Here is a 23,429-nt window from a genome sequence, read left to right on the forward strand (position 1 = left end):
AGATAGTACATGGAGTAATACTTGAAAACAACCTCTTAGAGCCTGTCAAATACATAGGGCTGAAGGATGTGTGTGTGAGAGAGTTTGTTGGGGTCAGGGATGACCCAACACATACTGCCGGAGCCACAATTGAATGCAATAAAGCGGAATAGTCAAAGCACAGACCTAAATTTGACTGTGATAACTGTTGCTGTGTTGATTTAACATATACATTTAGCAACAAAAAATGTTGATAAAATGTGAACATTTCAAGAGCTTTTAATAGTTTTGCAAGGCACACTAAGACTACAAGCTTCAGGCTTCAGGCAGTACAGTTCTGTCCAGATGAGCAAAAGGACAAGGCCCCTTCAAACAGGTAAATGCTGCTTTTTGCATAGAGCACTGAGGGAAATCTGCCAGCTACCGTAGGAAAACACACGTCATCGGATCCTCTGCGTATTCACCTATGGGTTTCCCCAGCTGACCTAAATGCTGTTTAATGAAGCTAACAGGAACAGAGAATGCCAGATAAAGCAGAAATAAAAATAAAAAACACCGGAACTGGTAGTTTCTTGTCCCAAATCAGTCAGAAAAATTTTGGTCCGTCTTTCTAATGAAAACATGCGAAACCTCAGTCGTCTGGCTCGTATCTGGAACAAAAAGGAAAAGACATGATGGTAAACAAAACTGATCATATCTGATAAACATCATTGAAGATGCATCACAGTAACTGAGGACTGTGCTATTTTTAGAATGTCAATGTAAATGTGAAAACTCACTTCTGCAATCGTTTCCTAATTTCTTTTATCTGCTCGTTCTTCTTGGTTAGAATCTCCTTCATGTTGCGGTACGCTGCAGTTTGCTGGAACTTCTTCTCCAACTCCTACACACAGTCCACAAATGCCAAAACATTAAGAGGGGAAAGAAAAAATAACAATAGCACTACAAGTTAGAAATCCCACTAAGTCTGAACTTTAAATGTGATCTCAACAGTGCTAAACAGGGGGAAGTGCAGGAGTAAATAACTTTCATTTGCACGACATTTTGCACACTTTTCGCACGCACAAAAACACCGAAGGTAAAAGGGAAAAACACAAAACTCCTGAGATGAAGTCAGCTGTCTGATCTTATGATGTCAGTGATCATGGAAATGTTTTGCTTCCTCCATGCCAGTGTCAAAAAGAGGAAGGCTTGGAGTATTAGAAAAAACATTCAAAATACAGGATCTCAAAAATGTATTAATATCTCATGAACTCTTTGTTTTTTAGATTTTGTTGTGTTAAAAACACAAACTTCCCTCTTTTCATGTGATACACCAACACAAAGTAGTGCTCAATTTTGAAGTAAAAGGAAAATGGAGAATGTTTTTTAAAGTTCAGTTTGAATTCAGCTTATTTCGATGCATATGAATACATTCCAGTTGATCCAAGTTATCAAACAGTGTATTAAACTAGTAGATTTATTGTAGAGTGTTTGTGAATATCAGCTTTCTAGTCTTGCTCACCGACTAGAAAGCTGACCCATGATATAGTTGGATTTAATCTCTTCTACTACCATCTTCCATATATCTACTGGAAAAAAAACTGCACCCTCACAACATGAAGCTACCACCACTATGCTTAATCCAATAAGCTTTCCACCACATGGGAATTTTTTTTATGTAGGTCAATAAAATCAATTTGACTAGAGCAGCTTCTTCCACACGCCATCTAAAAATAGGATTTTCTTGTTGATGCATGACTAGTAGCTGTTTTGTGATCAGGTTTTCAACTTGAGCAGCTCCTCCAGAGCTACCATGGAGCTCCTGAATGCCTCTTTGATTAATGCCTTCCTTGCTAAGACTGTTTAATAGATTGAACAGAGCTCTGTTAAATTACGTTTCTACAGCGCTTTGTGTTACAGCTCTCTGTATGAAACGTCCTCTACAAATAAAGAGACAAAATGTGAAGATATTTAAGGGCGACTTCTACTTGTGTCTCGTCTGTGGTTATGATGCTCTCACAGACTGAGTCAAAATGATCTGTGCGGATCAAAAGGTGAGTCCATGGAGTCCAACTTCATTAGTGCTTGTTGCATTAATTTATCAGAAAGAGAAAAGCTCTAGAGCTGGTACCTTCTCTGCCAAGGCCAGCTGCTCCTGCACTCGCAGAAGATCGTGCTTGGCAGTGATTAGATTCTCCTTCAGATCCTTCTGGGATGCAGCGTTGGCACTAAGCGATCTTTCATAGTCCTCCTTCAGAGCTGCTACTGTGTCCTCCAGGCTGTTGATTTCCTTTGTTTGAGCAGAAAGCTGAAACGTAGAAGAGAACCAGTTATGGCTTGACCGGCAATCACTGCCATAACATAGCAAAACAGCATCTATAGAGTTCATTCAGGTTCATACATACCATGCAGATCATAGCATGCCGATCATAAGCATGCAGATGACAAAAATCAAAAATAAATAGTAAAGATAAAATAAAGGAAATGGAAAGCAGTAGTGAAAAGTATTTTAAAAGTAATACCTTTTGCTCTCCTTGTGTCCTCTGAAGATCCTTCAGAGCTCTCTCTGCTTTTGTTTTCTCGTCTAGTGCACTCATGGCCTGATGAAATTAATCATGTACAAAGAAAATTATCAACTAGCTAACTGAGAAAGATAAAGGGATAAGTTTAAAAGGCCTCTTTTTAACCTGTGATTCTAAAGTCCGCAGTCTGGATTTCAGTTTATCATTCTCCTCTTGTAGTTTCGCTATCTCCTAAAACAAGATAAAAATAAATTTGTTGGTCTGAGCATTTTATTGAACTTTGCAATCAGAGGACAACAAACGCTCACCGAGGGTATTGATGGCATTAATGTTGGACTGTGAATGATGCATTTGATGATCTGAGCACTCCTCTTATCAGAAATGGTAATTAATTTAAATTGCTTCTTTTCCTTTGGATAGACACGCTAAACAATAGTCTATATATTTTCAAAGGGTTCTGGTCCAAAGCATTTCCAGAAGCTTAATGTTAGCCTGTTTAATCAATCCACAGATAGTTTATGCAGTTTATGGTCCTGTTTAAAGGGGTGGTATTATGTATTTTCCAGGCACACAGTGCCATTTTATAACTGCATTACCTACTTTTGTTATAAAACAGTAGGTAACCTACTATCATTACCTACTGTTATATCAAACATAACTTTTTTTGACTTTACAATTTGACACCTTGAAATTGGCCTCTGTCTCTTTAAGAAGCTCCTACTCTTTCCAACACTCCGTCTTCAACATGCCATCACAACAATGCTCCACGTTATGCCTTTGATAACAGTTCTTAGAGGCATTGGACAGAAGTAGCTTGTATGATGAGCTGAGCAGATGTGCAGTTTCACCTGGTGTTTGCTAATTGTTGCTGCCGCTAGTCTGGAGGAACTTAATAAGTTCCTCATTAAGGTTAGGTTTACTAATTATTTTAGTCTTCCAGTCACAAATGACTTTTCTTAGTCACAAATGACTAAGAGAAATCAAAAGTGACTAATATGACTGTCAAATATTTTGTTATTTTAAAGTCAGTCTTCTAAAATTCAGCCACTTGCTCTTAGTCAGTTGGCACTAAGAGCTGTCATTTGTGACTTAGCCAGAGACTTATTAGCCATAGGACCTGAAACCCTTAATAACATAACCCCTACAATCTTAATGATTCAAAGAAAGATCAGCTCTATTGCAGGAAACCAACTAGTTTAAAGGAACTCGACCATTTCTGATGAGAAAAGTGGTCAATCATCACCACCAGATTTTTGCCTGAGTCTTACTGATTGATGTAAAAAACGTTTAGCTAAGGTCCAACTTTCTAGGCAACAATAACACAAATGTTACATGTTAAAAATCTCAAACAGTAACTTCATAGTCATCATTATGGCTATGATGACCATGGCTGGCAGTGTATACAAAAAATTATTTTACCTTGTTAAGAAGCTCAGACACCCCACCCTCATTCAGTGGTGCCAACTTGGGTTTACTTGTTTCCTGGTTTATCTAGAAATGAGTTTCAGATTCATACAGTCATGCAAAAGCATTGCATTGCACTGCAACATTTATTTATTCGTTTTAGACATGGTAACATAAAACCACAGGTGAACCTCAGTGACGCGTGACTTCTGAACCATACTTCTACAAATATAGGCCAGGCAGCCTGACATTTAAAACCTCTTTAAATGTGGGGGGAGGTAATCTAAGAAGAGGTGAATTTCGCCTGATGTCTGAAGAAGAAAGTGTTTTGCAAACCTTATTTGTTATTTTAAAGTCAGTCTTCTCAAATTCAGCCACTTGCTCTAACAGCTCCCTAAAAGGGCGAGAGAAAAAAAGATATTAAATGTTTATTAACTGAAAAATTAAGTGGATAAACAAAAGCTTACATGCTTAAAAAGTGTAAACTGATTCTACAACCTACCACAATCTGCGAGCAACACCGAAGCACTGATAAGACATTCATTTCACAACAGTTGCGCAACCTCTGTGTTGATGTTCATCTGTGCTAACCCCACAATCTACTATTTGGCGGTCGAGAATGTTTGGCAAAGGAAAAGTGAACTCCCTCGGTCCTGATGGCAGTTTAGCACTTATGTTGTAAAGACACTTGTTTGTGGTGAGCAGCACTGTTCTCTACAAAGCTTATATGTGGTTTTTTAAAAAGCATTTGAAGACACCTAGCCCTATCACAAGGGGCGTTTTCCTAGCTTTAGACACCTATTCAGTCACGTACAGCTGTAGCCTGAAGAGGAAAACAAAAAGGGTTCATGAGTTGTTCGTTCATCCACCCACCATGTGCCTGCTTTACTATAAACAAAGTATCTTCATCAAAACACTGTTTTATAAGGTGAAAGGTCATGAGGGCAAAAGTTATATTAAGTTCAGTAAGTTTGAACCTCATAGTCAGATCAAACAGGCCATCAGTATTAAATTTGATGAACAGAAAGAGGTTTATGTAATATGTTTAATTTAAATGAGTATCGCTGAAAATGGGTGGTTTATGGGAGGTATAATCCAATTTAAATGTTGTCATAAATCATAATTTCTAAGTTTCTTAAAAGAGTTGTTGTAGATGCTTCTAACTGTGGGTAGGAAGGATCTACTGTAGCAGTCAATATTACAGTGATTCCGAAGATGCCTCTGATTGAAGGAGTTTAACTTTACATTGTTTCCTCATACTTGTTCAAACACTTTATCGCGTTTTGCCCATCCTTCTTAATAATCGAAAAGTTACATTTATTTCAGTCATTCCATTCAAAAAGGGAATTTGCTATGTTGTATTTGTTAGATTTATTCTTGTTAGAAAATAAAAAAAGTTTAAAAAATTTCAAAACATTTTTAATACAGAAATGTCTGTGTTAGATATTAGTTTTCAGGTTTTACTTCAAAAACAAATTTATTCTGATGATGATGTTTTCTTCTAGGATCTAATGTGGAGGTTTCCAAACTTTTTGCCACGCATGGCCAAATCTGTAACATTTGTCTAGACTCTAGACACTATGATGCAGTGGAAATGTGGGGAATAACTTTTCAATTGACATTTCTTTCTGGTAAGATACAAAATAACATTAAAAAAATATTTAAATAAGATGCAATTCCTTCTGAGAAATAATCTCTGAAACATAAGCTTCTATTGTTGCAAACAAATTCATTTACAAGGCAAAACCAAAAGAAATATATAGCTTATAACCTACAAAAATGAATTTGAAAATGCAATGAAAAAGGTGACAGTTTGTGGTTTTTAGACCAAACAACTGCAGATCTAAAGGAAACCGACACGATGGAAACCTGGGTTGCACATACGTAGATCAGTAAAGACTGCTGACCTTTTTACCCGGTGAATGACATGTTAAGAGATCTGGATCAGAAAAGAACTGAAGAGGAAGTAAAATATGGTACAGATCAACGTAACTGTTAACATTTAAAAAGCTGCCTGTTTCAGGCTCTACTGTTAACTTAGAGTTTATATGAGAAAGATGAGAAAGGTTGAAAAATGTCCACCAAAGCAGTGATAATGAGTGAGTACGATTATAACTTTTGGATTCTAACAGCTTCCCAAGCTATGAGTGTCTGGATGCCAGTGTGAGTATTCCCGTCGCTGGCTATCAGAGTCTTTTCAGCTCACCTGTTCTCCAGCTCAGAGATATCACTCTGGAGTCGAAGGTAAAACTTCTCAGCCTGAGAGAAAATCTGCCTGAGAAGCAGCACGTTAGTGTGGGCCGTGTTGATCAGCTCCATCTCCACCTCCCCCCGGACCACCATCTGCAGCCCATCCAGCATCTCCCTAACCTCGTCCACTGTGAAGGTGTCCTCCACCAGCCTTCAGACGGAAAATTAGGCAGACAAATTAATGTACAGAGCTGTACACATTCATTTATTGCCCCCCATGATAAATATATTTTTTTGTTGCTCTTGCATAATTTCAAACTCCTTTTTATTAAATCTAAACCTTATTTTGAGTACATTGATTGAGTGAATTAAAAATAATCTGGATTTGGATATAGTAATGGTAGAAGGCTGATTTGTGTCTGGTGACATGAATCTGTGTTGATTTGGGCATAAGTTCTGGATCATTACCATGCTAAAAGATTCGATTAAACTATATTTCATCTTTTAATTTTTCTTATTTAGATTTTTTTTTTAATCTCTAAGTATTTCAAAGAGTTCCTGATGACATTTTTAGATGAGAAACAGATCTTCCACTGTTCAGGTGATGTTACATATATTCATTCTTAGTTTCATGCCAAGCTCACATGGTGTGTTTGTTGCCAATAAGATCAATCTCAGTCTCATCTGACAAAGCCTTCAGTTCCAGTTAACAGGAATTTTAGTGAGTAAAAATAGCAAAGGGTTTTTTTTTTGTTTTTGTTTTGTTTTTTCAGAAATGTTCAGTTCTGTAGATGTTTTCCCATCCGTCCGTTGTCTGTACTGTATTATGTAGGGTCATTGGTGCCTACCTGCAGTGGTCATTAAACTACGTAGACAGGTAACCAGTCCATCACAGTTCAACACAGAGACCCACAGGACTAACAAGCATGGACATTCACACCGAAGGGGAATGTAGAGTAACCTAACAGGTATGTTTGGACTGTGGGAGGAAGTTGGAGTGAAGCATCCAAAGCCCATAAGGAAACACTCAAAGCTGTGATTTGAACTTCTTTTTGGTGCAAGGCAGCAGAAAGACTGTGTCACCATGCAAAAAGACCATTTTTACTCTTTTTTCTCTAGTTTTAGGCATGGCTAATAGACAACATGGAATAAAAGAGTAAAATTTCCTTGATAGTCCTTGATCAACTTTAAAAAGTGAAATATTAACTTAAAAGCTTCAATAAAAAAAAGACCTCTTTTTAATTCAAGCTGTCATGGAATGCAGCTAAAAAAATTTAATAGCTTGGGATTTTGTTTGACTTGTCTGCTGTGTACTGTAATCTTCACAATGCTTTGTTTACTGATGTTCTCCAACGATCTTACAAACGCTCACTTAAATAAATTAAAAAATTTTGGTTGTAAAGTAACAACAGCTGACAAAGACCAGGGAGTGATCTTTATACTTGAATGGTACTGAAATTTGTATGTGATTATACAATTGGTATTAAATATGAATCCATTACAAGACAATATTTTCACACCATTGCTTTGTCCAGTACAAGCTCTCTCTATGGATGTGCATAGACATCTAAATAAAAGTACATGATCACACTGACGGGGACATTTATGACTAATCACCTGCTGTCTTTGAGTTCCTCAAAACATGAGTCAATAGTCTTGAGCCTTAAGAGCCTCTTTGAGCGAGCAAATCGCATGTAGTTGATGATTTCAGACTGATGGTGTTCGTTAAACTCAAAGTCAGCCTTTGTGGAGACAAGAAGAAAACAGATTAGCAAAAACAATTGTGCATCAGGGGAGAAAAGGTTCACATGAAAACAGAGGGTTGATGTAATAGCAACACCAATTAGCTTAGCTAACTTGAAGAGGATTTCCTCTTGCCAATACGTTAGAGGGCCTTTCCACATGAGCTGGTAATTCTATAGAGCTGCATGCTAGCTATAACGTTCTACTCTAATGGCATTTTATTTAAAATCAGGTTCATTTGGCATTTCTACAAGGAAAGAGAAGGCTAGCAGCGAAGCTCACACCAGCTACTTACCATAATGGCTGTTTTGCAACGTAACTAAGTTAGCTTGAGCTGATCCCAAAAGAAAAGAAGCAGAATCTATCTAATTTAGACAACGTACGCAAGGAAGACTAAAAGCCAGAGTCGATATGATGAGTTTGAAATCCAGTAAAATCTTTTATATGTTTGTTTAAGTAAACAAATTGAGCAAAATTTCCGTTATGCCACAGCTGTAAGATTATCCTGGAGATCTGCTAGCCTAGCTAACCAGCTAGTGTTTGTCTTGAGAATGGCTTGGTAACGGAATATAGCGTCATCACCTTGGTTACGGGAGGTGGGTTCATGGGCATCACGGACAGGTTGTAACACGAGAAAATAGTCTAGCTAAAAATGAATTATTTTATGTAAAATTCCGGACTTTTATGCCTCAAGTCAACATAAAGCGTAAAAATAATTTCTATCCGTATTATTGTACATGTACAAGGATAAATTTTACTTTTTAAGTAAATGACCAATCGCTTTTGTACTGATCGCTAATGTAGCATAAACAGTTCATTTTTTATTTTCTTTTATATATCACACGTTCAATACTGTTTTTTTCCAAAAATACCTTCGCGAATAATAATAATAATAATAATAATAATAATAATAATAATAATAATAATAATAATAATAATAATAATAATAATAATAATAATAATAATAATAATAATAATAACCACGTACTCTTTCGTATTTTGGGGATCATTATTGTTATTACCATATTGTGTGGTTGCATAAATACATTGGTTTGTTAACATTATTAAGAGTTTGTTTTTGTTTTTTTATCTGTGTATGCTTTGGTTATTTACATTACTGTTTATTTGGCTTGGTAAGCAATGCTGCTGCAGGTTACAGTAGAAACCAGTAGATGGCAGTGTGATGCAAGAAAAATGACTAGCAAAGTGGGTCTTTTCATCCTATTGCACTGGAGTAATAGTCCCATGACACACAATAATTAATTTTATTCACTTTGAGACCGTATCTGTTTCCATTGCAGGGCATATGTTAAATAAGTGGTCCCCAACCCTGGTCCTCAGGGACCCCTATCCTGCATGTTTTTGACATGTCCGGACTCCAGCACAGCTGATTCCTATGATTGTATTACCTCTTTTGCATTCCTGCAATTGCTATAGAAGTCGGTAATTCACCTATTCATTTAACCCAGGTGTGCAGCAGCAGGGAAACACCTAAAACATGCAGGGCAGTGACCCTGAGAACCAGGGTTGGGGCCCACTGTGTTAAATGACAAACAACTTTTGCAATATAATTTCTCTACATATATGAAATGTAATCATTTTAATGATTGCATGAAACATAAAATAACAGTCTTTGTGCTGCAGAAATCCCATCGACTTTACCTGAGCTAAATTAAGTTTTCACAGTAATTGAATGGGAAAGTCTTGTCATCCTAAGGAAAGCCTAAAGAGCTTCACTCTCCATCCTGTTAAGGGGAGATTCAAATGGGGAAAGAAGAAGCAAACTTTTCTTTTCCTCATGGCTCTCTTGCTGTAATTGAATTAGTCTAACAGGCAGCACATGGTTTGTCACCCAGGCAGATGCCTTATAACGTGACCACTCTGTGCTGTTCCACTTGAGTTTCAGTGTATCAGATCAGTCATTAAGAGAGGCCAAGATGTTTCCTCTATATCTTCAGTCGCGGTGAGTTGCTGACAGTTTAAGAGCAGGATCAAATGATGTTGGTTATTTTTGTTCATTATTTTTCAGTGATATTACATGTTAAGTCCTCTGTACTGTTCTGACTGTATCTTGGGATAGTTGTACCTATTTTTGATTACATGGCATCAGTAACACAAAGACATTTATTCGGAAGATGCCAAACAGTAATTGCATTGTAGAATAAAAAGGTCAGAACACTTAAATATCTGTACTTATAATAAATTACAAATGTAGAATGAGTGATGCAACTTCAAAACTAGGAGATATAATGATTAGAAAGGGATTATAAAGTCTCAATTGGTAGAAATCTAGGAATAAATATGTACTTTGATTATTTAAAAAAATTAAATGGCATTTATTGTAGCTGAGATTTCACTTATTTCCAAATATACTATACTGAACATACTTGACTGTAAACGTCACTTGAAATTTGGTTTAATATATTTGATTGTTGATAATAAATAGATTGTACTGGATGCTTACAGTTGTTTTAAATGTATATCTATGGTAGACTTGTGTGCTCTGAAGCTGCCTGTGAGATGCATGTATTGATGAGGAACTGTCACTAGATGGCAAAATAGTCACATTTTTTAGCAAAACTTCCAGAAAGAAAGCCTTTCTTTTTTACCTTTTTACCCAAATTTATAGGCAGTTTTATGCTGTTGACTATTTAGCTATTTTAATTAATTTTGCTTAAACCGTAACAAAATGTTCTATCAAACGGATAGTTCAGAATTTTTGAACTTGGATTCTGCGGAAAGGTTCTGAGCAATTAACCACCTACTTTTAATGAATAACTTAATTCAGTGTAGTTCTTTTGTGTATATACATATCAGTTTCTTCCAGAAATTAAAACTACATTATAAGTTTTAATGTAGTCTGCTAAAGTGTAGCAGTTGTAAGCAATGTTGACTTTAAGGAAGGACTTGGATCTGAATCCCAGTCCAGGATCTTTTTGCATGAAGTCTACATGTTGATTCTCTCTGTTGATTCTCACACACTGACCCCCACACACACACACACCTACACACAGAGTCCAAAAGCATGTCTCTTAATGGTTAATTGGTGATTAAAATTTAATTTAATAGAAGTAAATTTTTTTCTAAACGACTGAATGAATGTCTGAATAAATATCTAAGAGGTACTGTTGTTATCATAATGCACATTAAAGCTTCCTTGTGGGATGGTACATGTTTTCATGACTATACTTTTCCAACACAATGGCAAACAGAATAATCTGACTATGCCCTGTTACTCTATAGATATCTAAAGTTATTTTAATGGATTTTACAAATAGGTGTGATTAGTATCTTAAAATTAATGTAAATAATATTACTGTTACAAAATAATAAAATTACTAATAATACTTTTACAAATCACTATTTTTCAAACATAAAAATCAGAGTAATGCATTACAGTCATAAACCTTTTTTTTTCTTCTTCAATTGACCTCCAAATAGACTCAGCAAATTGAACATTACATTAAAGCCGAGTACAACACAGGAAGTCTAATTTTTAATATAGGTGTGTTCCTGTATATTTTTGCTTCAAAAACATTTGTTATTCATTCAGTGAAGTTGCTTGCAGTAGGTACAGTAGCCAGAAATTTTACTGAAGAGTTGCGATACCTCATAAGTAAACGTAAAGTGTGGTGAAGAAAAACTACTCATAGAAGTAAATTTTTTCTAAACGTTATTCAAGTAAATGTAACTGGGTAAACGTAACAATTACAAGCCGCCTGTGGTTTTAACATCTCATAATCTTTTAAAAGAGGCCCATATAAACATTTTTGGTTTACCCCTTTAAAAACGCTGCGTCTTGACAGAATCGAAAAAAACTGCTTTAAGGTCGGCTTTGGTAGTATCCCTCCATTCAAACGTCAAATGAAAACCAAATGAAAACTGTTCTAAGATCAGTTTAACGCTTCCGCACTCACCAATCAGCTGACAGCCGCATGACAGGGCAGGCCCCGCGCATGCGCAGTTTATTGCCTTTTGGTCTCAGGAATATGGCAGCGTCCTGAGTCTTGTTAGGGGGAAACACAGCGGAACTGAGTAGGTACCTGCCTTCAGCGTCAGAGTGGGAAAACTGAGGAGCACTGACCGCGGTCAGAGGAGGGAGGGGGGCTGAGGGACGGCTACATTTAACACATATTAATGATTTGACAGGTAAATGCTATCGTTAGCACGTGCCATTTCTGTCTTCGTGTTTTCTTGATTGAGCTCCAGTGCTAGGATCTAATTGATGCGCTAGTTAGCCGCTAACCTGTAGCTAACCCAATCTTAGCCTACCGGTGCCTCCACCTATTTCAATGCAACAAACGCTCATTTAAATGTATTTATAGTGTGGCTATTGTCGCGGTTAGATGAAGCACTAGCTTCAACATACCAAAAGAGAGCTGCTGTGTTTGTTTTGACAGTCGAGGCCTGCTGCAATGAAGTAGCTTCCTGGGAGACAGGTAACGTTAATTCTGTCTGTCATGGATTTACTGCAGCTCACGCACACACTGGGGCTTAAACAAGTGACATTGTCTTGCAAACCCTCTTATGGCAATTACATTTTGGCTTTGTTCTTAAAAGATTAAACATGTACATTATTTATCGCTCAGAATCTTCATTGAGCCCCCCAAAAATAAAGTGAGGGTAAGTTCCTGGCCTTTGTGTTCCTGTGTTGGAAGAGTGTTTGCTTCATGTAATTTGCAAATACAGGGGGGTGTTGCAACGCTTGGTCAGATGAAAATACTAGAAAGGCTTCACACACTGATATTTCTGTAATGTTTTACTTGGTTGATGTCATTCTGAATGTCTAAATCAACTCTTCATAACCCAGGTGTCACAAGTTTAACATTTTTAGCTGGACATAAAAGCAGCAGATAGAACTGAACTGATGTCATGGCACATGACAATTTGAACCTTGAACCTCACACTGATGCTAAAGTAGTTTTCCAGTGATGATCTCTGAAATAAAACCCTATCCAAACAGCTCTGAAAACTGAAACTGTAACCTGAACATCTGTTTGATTTGGAAGAACTGTTTGTAAAGGTTTCCAGACAAACTAAATCTGTAGCTTGTGTTGATCGTTTTGAATGGGTCTGGGTTGTATTGGGTCAAGTACGTTAACGGTATCTGTCCCATCTTTTTATTATCATTTATAGTTAATCATACTCCTGAGTTGTGGCTATAATTTGCAAGATAAATGCAAACAAGCCTAATTTTGATACAAAGCTAGTAGTCAACAACCCATAAAAAGCAGAGTTGTTCACGCACTTTGTTTTTCAACTTCATATTGACTTGTGCTGTGGGGGAAAGAAAATGGGACAACAGTGAAGTAGGAATGAACAGCCATTGGATTCTTATGCTTTGGCCATTTTACCTCTAATATGGGAATGGGATCAAACTCAACTTTACATTATTCCATATAACTGTGAACATTGGTCTTACCACAGATTATCAATGGAATTTGGGAAATTTCCTAATTAATACCCTTAATGATGAGACTAATTATTAGTCCCACGCCTTGGGATTGTCCTGGAGGAAGTGATCCAAGTGGCTGGAGTGAGGGAAGACTGAGCCTCTCTGCTTTGGCTGCTGTCCTCGCGACCTGAATTTAATATCTACCATTAAGTGTAATTGGCCACATTAGATTATTTTAGTCAGAAATCTCAGACCTTTTAAATTGGGATTCCCACCTGAGGAAACTACGTTTTTTTTTTTTTGGTAGTTTTATATTTTTTTGGATGAATTGAAACTTTTAACAAATTCCAGTTTCTCTTTTTTTATGACATAATGCACTGAACCAATAAGTCAAGTTCGTGTCTGTTACTGTTTTGTAAAATGTTTGTTGAAATACTACAACAGAAATTTATCTACCGTACTTAGCTGGGACATTTGAAATCTTCTTGTCACAGTTAAATTATTAGATATGCTTTGTTTTGAGCTATGATCCACAAAAAGTTTGCTCCTCTGTTCCCTAGTTATTGTATGTTTTTTTAACAATAGCCTCAGGGTAATCCAGAAGTGGGAAGGACAATCACATGACCTAGTCCTGATAACTGTACATAGTAACAGTAAATTTATGGCAGCCAACTACCTCTATGTAGAGCAAACGTCCCATTTGTGCATGTAGGCAGTTCATAGATGTGCATTTGAATAAAACTTTGTGTAATTTTCATAACAAAGGGTATACCTGAATGATTTTCTTTTCTTTTTTTTGCCAGTTCTTATCTAAGAAATGGCACTTCTAAAACTCACCTCACAGCACTCTAGGAATCCCTCACCATTCAGTCAATAATGCAGCTTCAGTTGCACACTGGAATGAAGAGGAAGGAAAACTGTAGTTGGATTTTTCCAGGATCCTGGCTGAGTGCTGACACAGGTTCCCCTTGTCACAGTCCAGCTAACAGAAGCAAGTGACTGTACTCAGAATAAGAAAGGCAGCTATTTCCTCCTCTTGCTCAACTATATTATGGTTTCTTTGAAAGGTTAATCTGTCAGATGTTCCCATTCAGTTTGCTAGTTTGAAAGCTTAACTAAATCATGTAGCTTCTGAATGATTTCCAAATACTTGTGCTTTATTCTTTCATTGAACACACAGACAAATATATTTTTATCTTGTACTAATCAACAAATATCGCTGACTGGATTGACATGTATTCCTCTGGATCACTGTTATAATTTTTCAGGTAATAGACAGATCCAATGGCTTCTAACTGTGGTATCAGACAGCAATTGTGGGATGGCTCTTTCTCTGTTATTTGATAAGTGTTTACAGTGTTTCCTCTCTGACTTGAGATTCTCCCTCTGAGCTAAAAAATGTTGAATGATGCTGTGAAGAACAGCGTGTTGGACTGTGTCTTGTAAATAAGTAGTAATGACTTGCAAAGGCCCCCCTGGACCAAATTCTGTGGTGCAATAAATAATTTAATCTGTGCTAGCATAAAAGGATTCTACTAAAAACATTTTTTCTGCCTGTTTTAGGTCTCGGGAAAAGATGAATATCCTGAAAGACAACAAAGACCTGGCCTGTTTCTATACCACTAAACACTCTTGGAGAGGAAAGTAAGACATACATTTTTGTATTCTTTTTAAACATAACCATTATGTATTATAAACCGACCAAAATCTCAGCTCTGATTAATGTGGTTAGGGAGAGAATCCTGACTCAGTGCTTCTATTGTTGTCTTTGTTGAGGATAATGGGTCCTCAGACCTCAGTCTGCAGGCATGTGATTGATCTGTTTTGCTTCACTTTCGGGTGAAACCGATAGTGCACTGAGGAAAAATATAGTCTTTTGCAAGATATCGGTATGTTGATATGCAGTTGTTTTCTGCAAGCTAAATTATATACATCCCCTTTTCTGAAATATAACAAATTGCAGTTACAGTACACTGATTTAATCTTTGGATAGCAACACTTTTCTGCTGTCACAGGCTACACAGGTGATGGAACCGCATGTGACGCCTTGCAGAAGTGTTCCTACCCTTAAATTTTTTTAGATTTTTTTTTCATCTTACAAACATGAGCAGCATGCTTTATTGGTTTAGGTGACAGTAAAGTTTGTTTGTAATGTACAGTATTTCTCTGCATGGGTTACTGTACACTCTTAGGCCAATGTATAATAGTGTCCGATCTTTTAGAAAGTCTTGTTTATTTGGGGAGGTGCTATTGAATCGGATACTGTCTATAAAAGCGAACTTGGGTCTCAGTTCCTTTGAAGTGAACTGTTGCTGTGAAGAGACTACTCCAAAAGCAGGAAGTGAACTAAAGCCCAGGGTATTCTGCTTAAATGCAACCAAAAGAAAAACACGAGAGTCTGGTGCTAGCAGGAGAAATGGCTCGTAATCTTTTACCAGAGACAAGAGAAACCCTACAACCTCTAAAATCTGACACTACTCCATTTTTCTTTACATTTTGTGAAGAAAGAAGTTGCGATCATGTTTTCTTCAGAGATTTTTGTGTCCTTAAGTAGTTATTAGTACCCCACAGGCGGGAGGGGGACACATTTTTTGAAGGATTGGTGTGTTTGACACAATGCAGTGGGAAAATGAACTGGACCAGCTGAAAGTGTAAGAAATGTTGCAGTTTTGGTCCCCAATCCAACAGAGTTTATCAAGTGTGAAAACACACTAAAAAGCATTATATGCTATGGTGTGTGAATTCTAGAAATGGATAAAATGTTTAAGAACGGTCTTTTAGAGCTGGTGGATAATGGAGGCCCTCTGTGATGATATAATGCATGCTGCAGTTCAAGTCGTGTGCTGGTCATATCACATTACCAATACATGCATTCTAAATGTTTTTGTCCTGTTAAGGCCTCTCGTTGACTTGAGTAATTTAAGCAGGGCTGCAGGGCATCACTCACTCAGCTTCCTAATGCTTCCTGGTGAGTCCGGTAGAAGCCAGTGTTGATGCAGCGAAGCAGTGTTTATCTAAGGCTCTTGTTTATCTAAATTCGTTTATGTGTACTGACTTGTCATCAGTATAACATATCTAACAAAGTTTTGGTGAAATGCTCTTACTAAGAGAAATCAGATAGCATTGCTTTTTCTGAAGAAAGACAAACGTTGGAAGATGTACAATTTAAGTGGGCATGTCAGAAAGCTGAAAGAAATGAAATTTGACTTGGTGCATGTGTAATGCAGATATTTGGGATTAGCAAAGCTATGTAGTTGTATTCACTGACACAAAAGTATGAATGCTGGCAGATCAAGCACAACTGGGGTGGAGCAGACTTTTATGAATTGGGTCAAGCACCATACATTGGATCCATATGACTTTCATTAGCTCAATAGAAGAAGAAAGTTTGGATATTTTCTTTTCATCTGACTTCATAATGATGTTTGACTTCTCAAGACAGTCCTGTATGGGTTATGCAATATGAAAGTGGTTTTCTGTGAATTTTTTTTTTTAGTTAAAAATATGAATTTACTTCTGCTTTCTTTTTATTTTGCTCAGGTTGAAGTTTAAAACTGTTTTCTGCTCTAAGTTTTTATTTTTTTTTTTTTAAAGGCAACATGAGGTTGACTAATAAAGAGTATTTTGTTGCTTTGATGCTTGTAATTAGCTTTTTTTTTTGTTTCAAAAGTTGTTTTGGGGATATAAATTGGTAAACATTGCTGCATGTCTGAAAGACCTAATTATGACTTCTTTGTGCTCGTGATCATAGTTTACTAAAAGTCTTGTGACTGCCTTGGAAGTTACTGGGTCTTTATGTTTGTATCCTCTGAATGGAAGGCTTTTCCTTTCTGTAAAAATGGATTCTCCATGGACTCTCGGTCACATTTAAGAGTTTATCAAACATTTTTTTCGTTCATCTTTTTGTGCAACCATCCTTTGTTCCGCTCATCCATCTTTGCATTTATCCATTCCTCTATTTCTCCATCTTTCAACCCATAAATCCACCTGTATCGGCCCACTAGTGTCTACTCAGTGCACCTGCAGCTTGATTCAGCCTTACTGTTATAAGAATTTTCCACCAGTGACAGATCTGTGCTACCAACCACCTCTTTTACACCCTCTCCTGGGGTTTAAAGCATGCAGTCAGCCTTCAAAAACACCACCTAAGAAGACTGTCACTGATTGGTTAGGGGGCGGTGTCACTGGTTGCACCACAAGTGATTCCATTATAAAACTAACAGTGACTGAGTTGGACAATAAGTCATAAACTGAATGTTCAACAATGCTTTCATGTCCTCCCATTTGTCTCTCTATTCATTCATTCATTCATTGTCAGTTTGTCATCCTTCCTGTTTCCCTCCGTCTGGATCTTGCAAAGTTTCTCATTTAAAGGCTCATAGTGGTTCAAGCATCTGCCATAATGTTCAGTCTTTTTATACCTTAAGCAATATCTAGTAACCACTGCAAATTATGGGAATATTATTTTGAAGCATTATTTAATTTTGACCTGAAATATGCTTAGAAGCCCAGCTTAATCTTTTTTATATATATTTATATCATCATAACTTCTCCTTTTTGTGCATGCATATGTAAATCACAGTCTGTTTCTGAATGCTGTCGTAACTTTAGTGTTACTGGAAAAATTACTTTATTATGTTGGTGTGTTGACTGATTGTTGCTCCATGGGCTGTTTGTCCTGTGGATAAAATGACGTTTTGATTGTATATTCATATGTGGAGTGGTTACTGGGCTCTTTTTCAGTTATCATTTGATTCCCTCTTTGTGAACAATGTTTGTTCAGTATAACATGGAGTTGTACTTATCTGTGCTTCTCGGACTGTTATTTGTGCAAAATTGGGGATAATTTGCTTATAGATGGGAGGTGGTAGTGAGGAGTCCTCTACAGGAAGTTGCCTAATGTGATTTATTATGAAACTTTGGAAAGAAAGAAAAGCTTTAAAGACATGTGGTTTTGTTGCACTATCTTAAGAATAATGCACTCCAAACGAAGCTTATTGTATGAAGTATATAGAAAAACTATACTAGGAAACCCATCGCAGGAGCTCTTTGTGCTTTGATATCTTAATTGAGGGATGGAAAATTGGGTTCTAAATTGATTCATCTCTCTATTTTCTGTAGCTGGACCAGAGGTAGTAATATGGCCGAAAAGAAGACTCGACTCCACGCAAATCCTATTCTTGTCATCTTACCGTTTTCATTCTATGTAATCAAATTACAGCATGGTGCTGATGAATAGGATTTTATTTTTAGTGCAATAAGGCTTGTAAAAGGGCTCATGATAGTTCAGGTTCCTCCAGATTGATTTACATGTCTTACAGGGAATGCAAATCCGCTGCATTTACGTGTCTTACAGGGAATGCAAATCTGAGGTTTATTTGTGAAATCAAACACCAGTGTCTCTTTTGCCTGATTGGTTGCAGAATTACTGAGTTAACTGAATAAATCCTAAGCTGTAGTGAGATGTCATAAGCAGTTTTCTGAGTCTTTTTAGTGCTGTTGTTGCTGTTATATCACATTTTTTTTAAAAAGCAACAAATTCTGGGCACAGTGTGGACATGAAAGAAATTAGTCAAGGATATTTAGATTTCGTCACTGTGCTAAAATAGAAAGTCAGCTCACAGTCTATGAATAATTAACTAACTTTGTGCTGATGCTCAGTTCAGACCAGTCTGAACCAAGGTCAAGACAGAAGAGGAGATGCGTGGCCCCAAAATATCTAAACCAGAAGTGCCCCAATGAGTGCAGGTGCATTTTTAAAAAGCAGATTGATTGGATGTTAATTAGGCCCGAGCAGCAAAGCGCTGTGAAGCCCTATTGTTTTTAGTTTTCTGTTGGTATTTTTTCCTGTAAGCAGTTTTGCAAAGCTACTTGCTTTATGATATCTACAAGTTTGATGCTGTGGTGTTTAAACCCTGAAATGGAAATATGCTAATATGCATGCAGTCACATTACCTAAACTTAACCATGTCAAACCGAGATGTCTAGGTTTTTGTCTGGTTAGCCAAAATGGCAGATTTGTACTAGACATGGGATTTCTGGCTTGCTTAAAATATTCTCATGGAATGATTACCTACACTATAAATACCTTATTGCATGGCGTGTAGACATACATTTACAATAAACTTGCATTAGTATAATCTTTTTGCTTTTATTTAAAGCATAAAAAACATCAATTGCTGCAGTTAGCATAATGTTATGTATGTCTTAGATTTTTTTGTTACTGTCATTTTATATAGAGTTAAGTAGCAGTATAGAATAAACACCTGCTAAATTTTGTTGTAGTTTTCAAGTGCCTGTAGTGCAGAATACTTTTTGTCGTAACAATGCAAACTAATTGTTTAGCTCCTTTTCATTTTCACAGAATGTCTGTTGTTCTTTTTTTCACTACTGTAAATATTTCCAAATCAAGGGGAACGTAGTTGGAGAAACCTCCTAGGCCTGGAGGCCACACAGTCGTTTGCTATAGATTCCACTTACTTCTCACTTTAATTCACCAAACAAATGAATCACTTATCCTCTTATCTTTATCGTCATTTCAGTGGTGATGGTACTTTGGTGTAATTTTACAGGGCGTATGATGCCGATCCTAATGTTCTACTTTAGCCTTGCCTCAGGTCACTGCCTGTACTGTCTGTTTGTATTTGTCAGGCACTTTAGCCTCAGCTGCAATGCATTATGTAGAAGTAGCCTCTCAATTATACCCCCAACCCCCAACCTGCTCCCTGATAGTTGGACAGCTGCTGAAACGGTCTCTGCAACACACCTCCTGTTGTCTTGCCATATGAGGATGTGCAAAAAAGGAAAGATGTCAAGTCAGCATGTTCTGCAAACAGTAGCAATATAAGGAAAACAGCATGAATGTTGGACTGACTGGCAAGTTTCTTATATTTGAACTTCATAATCTCTGTTTTACACTATGAAAGATGTCAAATAATTATTCATCTTCAAGTTCTGCAACAGAATGCGATGAATTACTCAAGTGTGCCAAGTGAAACTATTGCCAAACCGCAATGAGACACACTTCGATTTTGCTGTTGGTTAGCGCACATTCCCACAAGCATTCACTGTTTTGCACACACTCATATCTTTCGCACTTCCTTCCTACTGTGCGAGAAAGACCAACTATTATAACGGTTAATGAATTAGTGTTTGTTGCCTCTGTGTCAGTGACTCATTTCATAGGATCCAAAGTCGCCAACATCAAACTGTTGCCTTTCTCAGTCATTAAAAGAATGGAGAAAACGGCAAATCTCAATAGTGATTAAAGCTTCTGCTGCCTTTACTGCAGTCTGTTACTAGTGATGTATTGATGGAAGCAGTTGGTGAGATGTTATTCATCTTATCTGTATCATATTTCATACTGACTCATAAACATGCCTGGCAATGATGGATTTGATAGCTGAGTGCTGTTTGTCATTTTTTCTCTTTCCAAAAGCTATATGTTAAAATGTCATTACTTTGGGCTAATGAGTCACTAAAACTGTTGGTTTTTTTTAAAGGGATATATTAACACATTATTGAATTTATAAAACTAAGAGCCAGGTTCTCAAATCTTAGTTTGTCTACGATGTATACAAAATTATTTATAGAAGTGTGTGTATATATATATATACTTCCCACTAATACACTGCCTGACCAAAAGAGAAGTCGCATCCAGGACTTGACTAAGCAAATAGGTATAAGGCTCCCATTGGATAATTACTGAATAGGCCATTATCTTTCTACTGACAAGTTATTTAACCCCAGCTGATGCAATGTGCAGCTTCTCATTTCTTAAACAACCATGTTGAAAGACACATCCTGCGGTCGTGGAAAATATGCAAGTCTGTTTCAGCAGTGTTGAATCATTGGCACCAAGCAGAGAACACATCTATAGAGATTGCAGAAACTACTGAGTTTGGGTTGAGAACTGTCCAACGTATTATTAAAAAGTGGAAGGAAAGTGGTGAACCATCGTCTGAGAGGAAGAAATGTGGTTGGAAAAAATCTGGAATGATCATGATTGGTGATCAGTTAAACATTAGATGACACCAAAGTGAAGAAAAACAACAGTAGAACTCAAGGCTATGTTTAATAGGGACAGTAAGAGCATTTCCATGTGTAAAATGTGAAGGGAAGTCGATGGAATTGGATTGAACATCTGTGAGGCCATAAGAAAACCACTAACCAGAGAAAAAGGCTTTAGTTTGCAAGGGAGCATAAAGATTGGACTCTGGAGGACTGGAAGGTCATGTGATCTGATGAGTCCAGATTTACCCTCTTCCAAAATATTGGGTGTATCAGAATAAGAAAAGAGGCAGATGAAGTGATGTTCCGTCATATACCTAGTGTCTATTGTACATGCCTGTTCTTGTACAATAGAACAGGCATGTTCAATTGCACAGGGATCAGGAGCCCAGTCTTTGTCTCATCTGACCATTGAACATTTATCTAAAAGAGATTGTCTACCAGCTGCAAATTTCAGTCCATTTGAAGATTTTTGTGGTAGAATAGGAACTTCTCTCCTGGTCGGCACATTCTCAGTCCATGGTGATATAATACTAGCTTCAGAGTGCACACTGATAGCTGTTTTCCAGTTCATTTGATCCTTGATTGTTCAAATGTCCTAACTAATCTTCTTTCATTGAAGGCTGTTATTTGGGGTCCAATGGTTAAAGCTTTAGATACTATCAGGTGTTCCAGTAAGACAATCGTAAATATTTTTTCAAAACTGGTTTTGTAACTAATCAGTTAGTTTTTTTTTTTGTACAAAAAATGTACAAAGTATATAAAAATAAATGTTTTTAGGTCTTCAAAGCCATCATAAATCATTACAGAACAAAAAAACTGGGTCACAGGAACTGTATATTCTGACTTGTCTAATCTTTATGTTGCAGATACAAGCGAGTCTTTTCAGTGGGGACTCATGGCATTACCACTTATAACCCGACCACGCTAGAAGTAACAAATCAGGTCAGTACCTACAAATCAGGCTTTACAGAAACCCTCTGGTCTTGCAGGAACCTCAGTCTGTCTGCTGTTGCTGACTGAGATTTTGTGATGCACTTCAAATGGATTTTTAACTATTAAAAATCCATTTGAAGTGCATTACTTAAAGCTGTGGTCTGTCTTCACATATTGTAAGGTTTTAGTATGCTGCAGGCAAAAATATGTTTCAATACTGATCAAGCCAGGATATGAACTATATTTCATAATCAATAACCATTAAGCAACTCCTCATTGAAACCTCTCATTCTAACAGAAGACGGCATCACTTTAAATTTTATCATATACTGAGAGTGCTGTAAAACAGGATTTTAAGTGACTAAATGAATCCAGAGTATTGGTGGGAAATTGATATTTTTTTTCTGTTTATATATTTGTATTAGAGGTGCACCGAGAATGTGAAGAGAATGAGATGAACAACTGGTCTGAAACCCAGAAATCACATGCTTTTCAAATCAATGAACTAACATTACCAAAGCTATCAGTTTCAACTAACTAGAGGTGTGGATGTTGTTACTGAGTAAATAAGGCTTGTGTTGTTGTTGAGGATATCATTTGCTGGTGTGATTAAAATGGAGCTGAAAAATCAACCACAAAATTCAAACAAGAGCGCTCCTACTTTGTATTTTGTCATAAGTCAATTACGTGTTGATTTAATTGCTTTCTCTGTTGCCAGTGGCCTTATGGAGACATTTGTGGCATCGGTCCAGTCGGAAAAGGCCAAGGGACAGAATTCAGCCTCACATTCCGCAAAGGCAGCGGCAAGAAGTCAGAAACACTCAAGTTCTCAACGGAGCACCGGACAGAGCTACTCACAGAAGCACTGGTCAGAAAAAATAATCATGCACAATATTTTGTCTAATGATTTTGTCTGTGCAGAATTCAGTCAGGTTTTCCAAATATTTTTATGAATGACCAAATGATTCTCTAGTTTTGAAACACAAATGTGAATCAGCAGATAAGGTGGTTTTAAATTGTAGATTAGTGAGTTTAGCATTGGAAAACGCCAACTAAAATGAATTTTGTATTTGTGTCTATTTTTGATTTACAGAGATTCAGAACTGAGTTTTCAGAAGGGAAGATTACTGGTAGGGTAAGTACTGATATCTAATAAAGAAACTAAAAATAAGGGCAAATGAAACTCACTACATTCTGGTTTAGTGAGTTTTGTTAAGTAAATAAACACACCCACTTTCAAATGAAGGTTTTAAAAAATAAATTACCTG

General features: G+C 36.9%; 2 protein-coding genes across 9 annotated transcripts in view; one reads left to right on the plus strand and one right to left on the minus strand.

Annotated features, from left to right (window-relative positions):
• Positions 1-242: 242 nt before the first annotated feature.
• On the minus strand, positions 243-8,381 carry lztfl1 (leucine zipper transcription factor-like 1). Of its 3 annotated transcripts, none has more exons than XM_044104793.1 (10): positions 8,116-8,381; positions 7,695-7,819; positions 6,094-6,288; positions 4,224-4,281; positions 3,903-3,974; positions 2,649-2,714; positions 2,484-2,561; positions 2,093-2,251; positions 759-862; positions 243-629 (listed from the first exon to the last, which is right to left on the minus strand). In XM_044104793.1, exons 1-10 carry the CDS (start codon positions 8,116-8,118, stop codon positions 611-613), a joined length of 879 nt encoding a protein of 292 aa, XP_043960728.1. In that variant the 5' UTR covers positions 8,119-8,381; the 3' UTR covers positions 243-610. The 3 variants fall into 3 exon arrangements, with proteins under 3 accessions (XP_043960728.1, XP_043960729.1, XP_043960727.1); XM_044104794.1 differs by having other exon boundaries at positions 2,093-2,269; positions 8,204-8,380; XM_044104792.1 differs by having other exon boundaries at positions 2,093-2,269; positions 8,116-8,380.
• A 983-nt stretch (positions 8,382-9,364) lies between these two features.
• The window catches only part of LOC122824221 (dnaJ homolog subfamily C member 13-like), a 35,400-nt gene continuing 21,335 nt past the window's right edge, over positions 9,365-23,429 (plus strand). For 2 of the 6 annotated variants that reach the window (XM_044104566.1, XM_044104567.1), the window contains exons 1-5: positions 9,365-9,783; positions 14,779-14,859; positions 22,095-22,170; positions 22,880-23,029; positions 23,255-23,296. In XM_044104566.1, the coding sequence (XP_043960501.1) occupies positions 9,758-9,783; positions 14,779-14,859; positions 22,095-22,170; positions 22,880-23,029; positions 23,255-23,296 (375 nt within the window). In that variant the 5' untranslated portion in view covers positions 9,365-9,757. Of the gene's footprint in view, positions 9,784-11,778; positions 11,970-12,240; positions 12,260-14,778; positions 14,860-22,094; positions 22,171-22,879; positions 23,030-23,254; positions 23,297-23,429 lie in introns of those variants that run through there. The other 4 variants (XM_044104565.1, XM_044104569.1, XM_044104568.1 and 1 more) reach the window with 4 other exon arrangements.

Source organism: Gambusia affinis, linkage group LG21 (assembly GCF_019740435.1).
Source record: "Gambusia affinis linkage group LG21, SWU_Gaff_1.0, whole genome shotgun sequence".
Classification (NCBI taxonomy): domain Eukaryota; kingdom Metazoa; phylum Chordata; class Actinopteri; order Cyprinodontiformes; family Poeciliidae; genus Gambusia; species Gambusia affinis.

Coding starts and splice junctions, on each gene's coding strand:
- lztfl1 (XM_044104792.1), bottom strand. Junction 2,562..2,648: donor TGCGGACTTTAGAATCACAG/GTTAAAAAGAGG, acceptor TAATTTCATCAG/GCCATGAGTGCACTAGACGA. Junction 2,270..2,483: donor GGACACAAGGAGAGCAAAAG/GTATTACTTTTA, acceptor TCTACGTTTCAG/CTTTCTGCTCAAACAAAGGA.